The sequence below is a fragment of the Chinchilla lanigera genome, unplaced genomic scaffold, assembly GCF_000276665.1.
Source record: "Chinchilla lanigera isolate Chin_1 unplaced genomic scaffold, ChiLan1.0 scaffold00137, whole genome shotgun sequence".
Classification (NCBI taxonomy): Eukaryota; Metazoa; Chordata; class Mammalia; order Rodentia; family Chinchillidae; genus Chinchilla; species Chinchilla lanigera.
The window spans coordinates 3,635,442-3,647,125 of record NW_004955538.1 but is presented as its reverse complement, the minus strand read 5'-3'; the positions used below and the strand labels follow the sequence as shown (position 1 = coordinate 3,647,125).

Genomic DNA, 11,684 nt, shown 5'->3' with positions numbered 1-11,684 from the left:
AGAGAGAGAGAGAGAGAGAGAGAGAGAGAGAGAGAGAGAGAGAGAGAAAGCAAGCCAGCTGCCCCAGCACCCTGAGAAAGTCTCCAACCAGGAGTAGCCCCGAAAAGAAAGAGACTAGGAATGGGTGGCCTATACCCCCAGGACCCTTAGCCATCCATGGCACCCTAAATGATGCACCTCCAAGCCTAGACTGAATGGACTCAGCCAGATGCTATGGAACCCCAAAATGCCTTCCCTCCCACCCTAGTCCCCAGCCAGGTGGGTTCTGGGTACTCACTGGATCTCTGTTTACAGGCATGACCATATACCCTGACCAACTAGCAAGCACCTGTCAAATGACCAGGGCAGGAGGCAGCAGGGGACCCCAAATGCAGATAACCCTGCACTGCCCCACAGGAATCCCATGGTCAGTAAGCCACCATGGGCCAATAAAGAGCTGGGCAAGGGCAAGGAAGCTGGGGGAAGATGTGGCCTGCTGCCATGTGTACTGATAGCCCCTCCCCTAGTCTCTGATGATCCCCAGCATCATCCACCTAGAGTCCCTGTGAGTAGCTGGGTTCTACTAAGGCCCCAGGAAGACGGCACCTGCTGGGCACTGCATCAGTCTGTCAGAGGCCCATGTTCCCATAGAAACCTGGTCACGGCCTGAATTAGGCCACCAGGGATCACTCGCAGCTTCCCCAATGGGGAGACATGGTGTAGGCAGATAAGGTCACTCTAATGCCAGCCGTGAGCCCCAAGACCATGACTCACACTACGGCACATGCAGGAAAGACCCTCCTTAGCCATAGCCACAGCCACGCGGGGCAGAGGCTATGTGGAGCCCAGGCCCCACACGTAGCCATACTACCTTGTTGAGCTCTTCAATCCTGCGGATCAGGTATGGATTGCTAGATGAGTTCTCGAAGTAGACATAGTCTGCAAACAGAGGAAGAGGGCGTCACTGGCAGCCCCACTACAGACACAACAAGAGCCTGCCTGTCCCCACTTCCCCCACCCTGGGGACTACCCCTGGAGAGGTGCTAGCCCTGCTCGCAACCCAGGGGAGGGAGGAGAGATGGAGGTGAAGCCCCATGCCACCGAAAGGATACGTAGCATTAGATGGTGGCAGGCAGGGGTTCTGTGCAGTCTTCATGGGAAGGCTGGGACACCAGGCTACAGCTTCCCTGGCACAGCCCAGCTCCAGGCGCCTGGGACCCAACAGAGCCACCAGGACACCTCCCCATGGAGCTGCTGAGGCCTAGAAGGTGGATCCACCATCAGCTTCCAGAGACCATCTCAGCATAGAGGGTACACTGGGCCGGCCCATCTTCCCCCCAGTAAATAGAAGCGGCAACTACACTGAACACAGGCCGGGACTTCCCAGGCTGATGCGCACAAAGAAATAGGGCAGAGTCCGAGAGCAGACCCCAAGGGTTCACAGTGTGAGGCCTCCCAGCACTGCAAACTGGTATGAATCTCCCCACTGTAAAAGTACACTGCTCACCAGGCTTCGTAGTGCACGCCTATAACCCCAGCACTCAGGAGGCTGAGGCAGGAGGATCGTTGCAAGTTCGAGAATAGCCTGGGCTATAAAGTATGCTTGAGGCCAGTCTGAAACGCATAGCGAGACTGTCTCAAAAAGATAAAAGACAAAAAAAGCACACAGCTCACAGCTCCACATGCAGAGAATGACAGGTAGTCTGGGCATGTGCTTGGCATGGAAGAAGGAAGACCCAGGACAACCCAGCTACCTGCTACCTATTCCATGAAGCTGCCCCTTTGCACCTTGGTGCACACCTGCACTGCGCCTGCTCTAACCAGGATGACGAGGATGCCTGGTGTGGTTGGAATCAGCCCAATGCCCACAAGCAGATCAGAGCAGCTACAAGAGTAGGCCCAGAACCTGGCCAGCTCTGTCCCCGGGCCAAGCCCATGGAGCTAACACGTGTGCAGCCACCCTGCTAGTGGTGCACACCTGGGTGCCAGAGGCTCCACTGCAGCCCTCACAGCCCCATAGAGAGGACACAGCTGGCACTCAGAGGGACATACACCACAGGAAACAGTGAACTGGAAAAAGCCAAGGCCCATGACATGAGGGGTGCTGGGTTCCTTCCACGGTGGCGGGAAGGTTCTGAACTTAGGCTTGGGCCCTCATGGGCCCTGCAAAGACACCACATTCACCAAGTTAAACACTGCCTGGGCGAACTTCAACACACTGACTGCACCTTGATAAAATGAGTTGTTTTTTACTTTTTTTGGAGGGGGCACATTGAGACAGGGTCTCTCTAGGTAGCCCAGGCTGGCCTCAGATCTGCAAAGATCCTCCTGCCGCAGCCCTGAGTGCTGGGATTACAGGTGTGCATACCAGGACTCACACTAAACCGGATTTTTAAGTGGCTCGGTGGTAGGGCACTTGCCTAACAGGCACAAGGTCTTGAAGAGTAACAAAGTAAACAAAATGTCTTCAGACCGATCATCTGAGCTTTCATTCTTACAAATCAGAAGAAGCAAAAATGAGACTCAGAATTACTGCCAAAAATGGTAAAAAAAAAAAAAAAAAAAAAGTCCCTCAAGTGGGGAGACAGACAGGGCCTGCCTGCTTGCTGGCCAAGTCCTAGGCAACGCCCAGGAATGGAGTTGGGCACCACAACCAACTCAAGGGCGGCACCCTCTCAGGAAGGCCATGGATGCACAGGACCCGTGAGGGCAGGAAACAGTGCAGTGATGATGGGCACACATGAGTACAATGTGCCCATGGTCCAAGAGCTGCTCCCAAACACTAGCCAACACCTAAGAGGCAGGGTGCTGATTTGCAGCTTGCAACTGGCCTGGGGCAGGGGCCAACTTGTAGGCTTCCAGGGGGGCTGCCCCTCACGCCTTAGTGTGCGGAGCTGAGGTTGGGCACCGAGCAGTGAAGGAAGAGCACTGAAGCCAAGGCTTAGAAGCAGTCAGGGGAACCCACAGCTAGCACCAGCACAGCTGCGTTCCAATAAAACTTTATTTATGGGACTGAAATTTGAATTTCATAACATTTGCACATTTCCTGAAGCAGTCTCCTTTTATTTTTTCTCAACCACTTAAAAATGTTGAAGCCATTCTTAGCTCATGAGTCACCAGGCTAGGCAGTGCAACCTGCCAGTCTTGAAGCCTCGTGTGGCCATGACATCCACGCTCCCTACACAGGGGACCACCACCCTCCCTAGACAGAGCCATGGTCCCAACCAATCCCAAGCCCACTTGTTTTATGGAAATCAACAGGCTCACTCGCTTTCTTTCTTTCTTTCTTTCTTTCTTTCTTTCTTTCTTTCTTTTTTCTTCTCTTCTTTCTCTTCTCCTCTTCTTCTTCTCTCTCTCTCTCTCTCTCTCTTTTTCTCTCTCTCTCTCTTTCTTTCTTTTTAAATGCAGGGTGTCACTATGTATCCCAGGCTGGCCTTGAATACACTGTGAAGCCCAGGCTTCCTCCTGTCTCAGCCTCCTAAGTGCTTGGATTATAGGTGTGTGCCACCACACTTGGCACTCAACACGCTCATTCTACACTGAGGGAAACACAGGAAAAACTAGACTAACAGGAGGACCCACAGTACTACCACAAAGTCACAGCAATGGAGACAACGTGGACATTAGTATGCTGACCCACAGGCCACCAGGCAAGGACACCCCAACAAACGCCCCTGCAGCACCTAGCAGATTGTGCATTCCCAGGGGCTGAAACAACAGCAGAGGATAATGTCCTTCACAAGTAGCAATGGACCAAATGGACAGGCACGTACAAAACCAAGCAGAATCTTAGCCCTTACACAACTCAAACTGAAACGAATAATGAAATTCAGAACTACAAAAATCAGTTGCTTTGGTACGGCAAATTTCTTAAGACACACAAAATGCATAATTTCAGTCCCCTGGAAAAAGGAATACAAAACAAACTCTTGCTAGAGGTGGCAGTACACTAATTTGCAGCCCAGCCTGGATACTTTATAATTCAGCAAGACATTCTCTCAAACTTTAAAAATAAGAGGGGGAGGGAAGAGTTGAGAATATAGCTCATTGGCAAGGCCTAGGGTTTAATCTCCAGTCCTGCACGTGCAAAGTCCTCTGGAGGCTGCAGGTGTGGCCCAGCACGAAAGCACTTCAAGGCCCTGGGCTAGATCCCCCACACCGCAAAACAGAAACAAAAACAAAACAAAATCTGCTGGTATACGCCTATAATGCCAGCTCCTCAGGAGGCTGAGGCATGACGGTTTAAAGTTCAAGACCAGCTGGGAATATAGCTCAGTGGCACAAGTGCCTCCCTGGCAAGCGCAAGGTCCTGAGTTCGATCCCTGGTACCAAAAAAATAAAACAAACAAAAAAGACCAGCATGGGCAACTTAGCAGGATCCTGTTTCAAAACAAAATAAAAATAAAGGGCCGAGTATAGATCAGTGATAGAGAGCTTGCCTACCATGCTCAAGGCCTGGGGTACAAATTGCAGGACTGAAAGAAAGAAAACGGCCCCACTTCAGAAAACAGGCCAGGCAGACGTACAACAAATAAAAAAGGATGAACGCAAGCCAAAACTCTAATGAGCCAAGCACAGTGATCCACACCAGGGATCCCACCTACTTGGGAAGTTGAGGCAGGAGAATCACAAGTTCAAGGCCAGACAAGGCAATTTAGTAAGCTTCCATCTCAAAAAATAAATAGTGCGGGGCAAAAAGCCCAAACCTCCAAGGAGACACTCCGTACACAAATTTGAACACTGCGCAAAAATAGAAAGCTGAAGTGACCAGGTGACAGGTAGGCACGGAGGAGCCGGAGCTGGCACTCACAACTGGGATGGATGTAATCGCCAAGCCATAGCAGGAAGCAACTGCCAGCCTCAACAAGATCCACACAATGCCTGCATGCCCCTTCAGAACAGCTTCACTCCAAACCACCAAACACTGCAGGTGACCAGAGTACCCTGCACCGGTGAAAAATGGTACACATCCATAGGATGGACTTCCATTCAGCAAAAGCAAGGACTGAGCAAGTGACACTGGGACAGTCCATGTGCAGGATACTCAGGAACCAGCTGTGTCAGTGTGACAGGGACAGAGTCTAGAGGAGAGGCTGGAGGTGGGGAGACCGACCAACATGGGAAAGGGGGATGTGGAGAATGATGAAGGCCCCAGGTGGTCACCCAGCAGCACACACTGCCAAAGACCACAGACTGGGGCTGCAGATGCAGCTCAGTGGTACAACGTTTGCCCAGCATGCGTGAAGCCCTGGGTTCCATCCCCAGTACCACAAAAAACAAAAAATTAAAAAGTACAGTCACAGATCTGAGCCAGGCACGGTGGCGTGCACGTGTAGGTAGGTCCAGCTACTTGCAAGCCTGAGGCAGAAGGATCATTTGAGCCCAGGGATTCAAGACCAACCTGGACAACACTAAGACCTCTTCTCCATCAAAAAACAAAAGACCTACAGACCTTCCTGATAAAAGAGTTGTGTGTAACACACTTCAACATATACCTGAGTTCAAGTTAAAAATATATATACATACACACAAAAGCCAGGCATGGTGGCGCACCACTGTAACTTCAGCAGGCTGGGAGACTGAGGCAAGAGGATCACAAGTTTGACCCTACTTCAAAAAAAGAAATAAAAAGGATTGGGGATGTTGCTCAGTGCAAAGGTCCTTGGTTCAATTCCCAGTAATCCAAAAAAATCAAGGCCCACAGCAAAGCCCACACTTGTTATGCACGGCAGCTCTATTCTAGAGTCCTGCCGACCTGACCAGCACGTGAAGGCCCTCCATTCCCAGGGGACACTGCAGGGTCCCTCAAGAACCTGGTCATCTTTGGTCAAGCAATCCATTCAGAACCACGTCCTGTTTCCCTGACACTGACGTCAGCCACAGTGCTGTCACCCACGCCCTCAGGGCTCCTCCTCAGACTTTGGACTCTAGAAGCCCTCAGCACTGCATGTGGGGTCCACTTTAGACAAGATGTCACCCGTAAACAGCATGGGATACAGAACACATGGCCTTGAAGAAGTCTGGAGAAGGCCATCGTGCATGTCACAAACAGCTGCCAGAAGTGCCCCAAATATGGACTTGGGGTTACGGATCCATTTTAGCTCGTCAGGGGCACAGAACAAAGGGGATAATGAAACACAACCCCCAGGACCACATGCTCCATGAGCAGTGGGAGACACACACTTGCCAGCCCCTCTAGGACCCGCTCCCAGGCTGAGGCCATCAGAGGCAGAGCATCCCTTGTCTTCAATTTGGGAACAGAATCCAAAGACGAAGTACAAGTCCTCAAGCAGAGCCAGAATCCCACTCCTGAGCCTTCCCCACATGACATGTGTTATGGTTTATACCTAAATGTCCCCCTAAAACAGAAGTGGTAAACCTATGGCACACATGCTGCAACAACAGCCTGGTTTTTTGTTTTTTTTTTTTGGTACCAGGAATCAAACTCAGGATCTCGCACTGGCCAGGCAGGAACCATGCCACTGAGCTATATCTCCCGCCCAACAGGCTGTGTTATCACTGAAAGCTCTAAAAGGGTCACCATCACTTCCCTAGAGCCACTAGTGCTCACAGGCAGGACCTCTGGGAGGAGACTGGATTATGGGGCTTAGAGATGGCTTGCTGCTAGGAAGTGGAGTCTGGTTGAAAGAGGCAGTCACTGTGGGTGTGACCTGGAAGGGTGTAGCCCCCTTTTGCAGCTCCTCATGACCTCTGTGAGGTGACCAGCTCTCCTCCACCAGGTACCTCTGCCATGCCGTTTGTTTCTTTAGATTGGTTGAGCGTGGACTGAAATGTCAGCCAAAATAAACCTCTCCTCCTTTAAACTGTGGGTATCAGGTACTGTGTCTCAGTATTGAGACAGTGACTGAGACATGTCCCAGTCTTAACACAGGCATCCTGGCCACTACCTCCTAACTCAGGCATCGTCTTCCGCCTCTGTCCTCATCTGCAACTGACCTGTCTCCCTTAACAAGACTCCAATGCAGGACCATCTTGCTATCCCCATATAGGTCAAGGAAGGGACAGGGACCAGACTCTACATAGAGGAACACATGGCCAACAAGGCTTCCTCAAGACAGGATCAGAACAGCTGCCCTGAAGGGACAGGGTGCTGTCCAAGAGGGCCACAGGCACTGCTCTGGCGTTCCTCAGAGGCAGTGTGGGATGCTGATACCAACCCCCTAGGAAGGCCTCAGGGCTCACTTCCAAGGGGTATCCCTACCAGGAGCAAGTCTACCACAGAGCCAACCAGGCCCTGCTGCCGACCCTGTACAGGACACTGCGACAGCACAGTCCCTGCCCCTCTCCGGCACTGCCTGGAACCCAGGAGGCAGACAGCCTCTCCTAATGTCCTCCTGTGGGCTCCAGGGCTCCCATCAGGTTTATATGCACTAACCTGTACACACTGAGTTGGCAGTATCTAGCTCTGCATACCACAGAAGACTTGGGGGCTCAAGCAGCACTGTCTCAGGCTGTGATGTATGCACAAGTTCACCAGGCTGCAGGGGATGTCCAGGTAGAGGGAACAGCAGGGCCTGAGAGCATACTACAGCCGAGAGCACATGACAAATTACAGATTATGGGGCCCTAAGGTGCCACAGGGCTCCCACACAGTGTGAGCCGCTAAGCCATCTAAGCCAGGCAATGCAGGCAGAGCGGATCTGCTCCTCAAGAGGATCATCTCCCCATAGCCATCACTGGCTGCGGGGGCTGCAGGGAGCCCCATGTGCAAGGCCCAGGCCAGAAGTGTGAGACCACAACGGACATCACCTACCATAGGTCAGTGGCCACAGCTAGTCACAGGCCCCTCCTGTGACCCAGAGTGGGGCCAGCCCCAGCACCCAGTGGGCTGTGCCCATTGTGTGTGGCCGTCAGTTGCAAACACTTGGGGACACCAGGGAAGGCCCTAGGTGGGAAAGCAAGATGAGACTTTCCCTGGGGTTCTAACACTCTGGAGAAGACCATGTATCAGGCAGGGCCTGTGCCAACCCCAGCCAAAGGCTGTTGAGCAAGTGCCTCTGTGGGAACAGGAGCAAAAGACCAGACAGGACTGGGCCCCAAATCCTGTTGGAAGCACCCCACATTCAGCAGGAGGCAGTCTTGGGAGGGGACTGCGCCTGCTCTCACCTATGCACCAGGGCCCATGCAAGGCCTCCGCAGTCCATGTGACATCATGCCAGCTGACCTGGCACAGCCCACCCTGCTCAGCAGGATGACCTTAGGGGTCACTGCCATCAGGCCCCAGCCCAGTCCACTGCACACCGAGCAGACCTATCGTCCCAGGGCCACAGGGGAGAACTGCTTCCTAGGACCATTGCCCCAACTTCGCTAAATGCTGGCTCCTGCTTTTCTTTCTTTTTAAATGTAAGAGTTGAATGGTCAATTTTTTCTTAAAACAATGAGGAAGGTCAAAAGCAGACATCAAACCCACCCCAGGAGCACTGGCAGGGGATGCGGACCATGCCTAGAGAAGTAGGACTCAGAACTCCCACCCCTGTGGATGGGGAATAAGGGGCTGCTGCTGATGCCATGCAAGCAGAGGTCTGGCTGTCCTGGAGGCTGTGTGGCCCAAGCCTCCTCAACCCTTTCCAGGGATGGCCCTGTGTCCTAGCCACAGCCCGCGTCTACAAGTCCTGCTACCATGATGTACTGCTGGAGCGTGGGGGTTACACCTTTGCTCCTAAGCTGTGCTATTACAAATGAAACTGAGCAGGACTTAAAGCCTCAACAGACCCAGAGCCTCTACATGCAGTGGAAGACCACAGACCTCAGGATATGTGTAGCCCCACAGGCTCTGATGAGAACTCTGTGCTGGGAAGTATAAATATAAAAAATAAGGCGCCAGGGCTCGGCATGTAGATCAGTGACAGAACACTTACCTAGAATGTACAAGGCACTGGGTTCCACTCCCAGCACCACCAAAAAAAAAAAAAAAAAAAAAAAGCATGAACAGACATATCTGTCTTCCCCGGGTATAAAAAAGGCCAAGGTAGGAGGATCAAGTTCAAGGCCAGCCTTGACAACTTAATGAGACCCTGTCTCAAAAAATAAAAGGGCTGGGAATGGAGCTCAGTGATACAGCATCAACCTAGCACACACAGTCCTGGGTTCAAAATAACAAAATATTTATGATGTAAATTAAAAACACAAGAAGATACTTTTCTCAACCATTTAAAATGTCACACCAAGAAGATCAGAGGGTCCAGGCCAGTCTTTTTTTTTTTTTTTTTTTTTCTTTCTTTTGGTACTGGGAATCAACCAAACCTGAGATATGCTGGGCCACCAGGAGCCTTGCAGCCCAGGCAGTTTCCAGAATCACCAGCTGGAAGGCTCCAGGGAGTAGATGCTGCCCAAGCCTCATTCTGCCACTGCCAACACAAGGCCTTGTCCATGACAGGCCACTGTCCAGGGAAGAACCAGGCCACGCTGTGTCCCTTACCCAGCCACTCAGCAAGCACACAGAGCAGTCACCCCAGCTTTGCCCCACAATGTTCCCTGGCAGGGTCTGGGGACTCCCAGACACCCATACACCTCAGACCTGTCACACTGGGACATACAGTAAGACATGGGTGTTCACCAGCTTGGACACCCTGAACCCAGGCCCTGAGCAGACACCAGCAGTGAGCCACTTCCCAGGTTCAGTTCCCACCAGCTGCTCCCCCAGACCAGAACGGGCTACCTAGGCAGCCAAACCCTAGACAGCAACCGGCAGAGTGAGAGACCCTACTCGGGGAACAGGTACAGCTTCCTTTCTATCTGAGACCCAAGGCTCCAGCAAGCAATCCCAGAGCAGGAGCCCAACCTGTCAACACCCAGCCACCACCAACCACAGGGCCCCCAGGACCCACCGGTGGGATGGACCAACATGGTCCTTCTACCATGGCACTTGCTGCCACACCTGCTAAGGTGACATCCTCAGACAATGCCAAGTTTGCCCAGGTGCAACCCAGGGCATGCCTGCCCCAAGAGACAAGAATCCTGACCTTTCCCTGCTCCTTCCCCGAAGAAACAAAAAACAGGATAGCTTCCACCAGGCTCTGCAGCTTGGGTGCCAGCAGCCCGGCCCATGGGAGGCCTGAGAGGCAGGGACTAGGTGCACAAAGGCCAAGGCAAGTTGGGCACCTGGTTTTTGGTCCATTACTGGATGTCCACATGGGTACCAGGCATCTCCTGTAGGAGGTGCCACAGGAGGGCAGAAGCAAGTTCTCATCCACATCAGAGGGAAACTGAGATACAGGAAGGTCTGGGGATGCTGGGCCCAAAGAGTCAGGGTCCAGGCCTCTCCCACCCCCAGCCCCAGCCCCCCATGCACAGGTGCCAGGTGGGCATGGACACAGTTCTTGGATGGGGAGGCTAGCCAGAAGTGCCTCCCTTGCTTGGTGACTAGATCCAGGAGCTGGTGCTGCCCCTCCTGACACTTCCTCAGCACATGGTGGCACAGCCCCAGGGCATAACCACAGCGAAATACCCAGGGACTCACAGTGAGGATGGTGGAAGAGTCTGGGGACCAGGACAATGGGGGCCTTTTACAGGTGAGGGAGACCATCCCAGAAGGCGGGGGGGAAGAGTTGAGGCAAACCCTGATGCGAAGCCATGGAGTCCTCAGGAGCCATAGGGGCCTCATGCTGGCCAGGAGTCTGCAGCACAAGGGTGCACAGGGTTACAGCACCAGGAAAGGGCCGTGGGGGCAGCCAGGATATGCTGGCACCCTGGCCTGTGTGCATCAAGGATTGGGCACTCTGGTCCGTGCTTCATCAGCTCCAGACTTGACATGGGGCAAAGGTGTGGGTCAGGAGAGGGTGGGCCGGAGCTCCAGCTGGGGGTGGACAATCCATTAGGTGGAGGACAGTTCCAGAGCTGGCCTGGGCAGTCAGAGCATCCTGGGTCCTCGGAAAGGGGCAGCCTGGTACCTCGGTGCTGCCCCAGCTGTGACACTCTCACAGCAGAGCCCACTTTGCAGGTTGGGAAGGCAAGGGCAGGGGCCCAGGAAGGCTTATCCACACTCAGCTGGGGAGATCTGCAGGACAAACACTCAGGAGATGAGGTGGGGGCGGCACGGACGGGCTTGGCAAGTGCAAGGCCATCTCAGGTCCTTGTGAAAAGTGCCGGATGCAGTCAGGCCACAGATCCCCAGACACCCGCAGAAGCCCCCCAACACCCACACACGAACTAGGACTCTCCCCCAGGGTTTGCTAACTTCCTCCCCGCTGGACTGGGGTGCACAGGAGGCACTGAAAAGTTTGGAGCGACTCGGGGACACGGCTGGGATGATGGCTCCCCATGGAAGGCCACCCCAGAAGGCCTGCAGAGGGAGGGCTCTGAGCAGGAATGTGGCCACTCCGATGGAGTCGCGGTCCGAGCACTGGCAGCCAGGCCGCATGGCCCCCGAAGACCCCACATCCCCAAGACCCCAAAACTCCTGCTCCCAGGCCAGCAGCCAGCGCCGCCAAAGCCACGTGCTCCCGCTGGGGGATCCGTCGGCGCCAGCCGGGCCTCGCGGACACCGGCCAGCAGCCACCGCGATGCTCCCGGCCCCGGCGCCTCCCGCGACTCCCCGCCTGCACCCAGGCCGCCCCCGACCCCAACAGGTGGGCAGAGCCCCCGCCCGCGGTGCCAGCTCCCCCACCGCGCCCCGCTCCGGCTGGGGCGGCCCTAGGGGCCATCTTGAGCAGGGGTGCGCACGGGGAGGGGGCGCCGAAGAGAAG

At 54.0% G+C, this 11,684-nt stretch overlaps 1 protein-coding gene across 10 annotated transcripts in view; it reads right to left on the bottom strand.

Annotated features, from left to right (window-relative positions):
* The window catches only part of Mta1 (metastasis associated 1), a 40,623-nt gene that overhangs the window by 23,880 nt on the left and 5,059 nt on the right, over positions 1-11,684 (bottom strand). For all 10 annotated transcript variants that reach the window (XM_013507868.1, XM_013507869.1, XM_013507862.1 and 7 more), the window contains exon 2: positions 851-918. In XM_013507868.1, the coding sequence (XP_013363322.1) occupies positions 851-918 (68 nt within the window). The remainder of the gene's footprint in view (positions 1-850; positions 919-11,684) is intronic.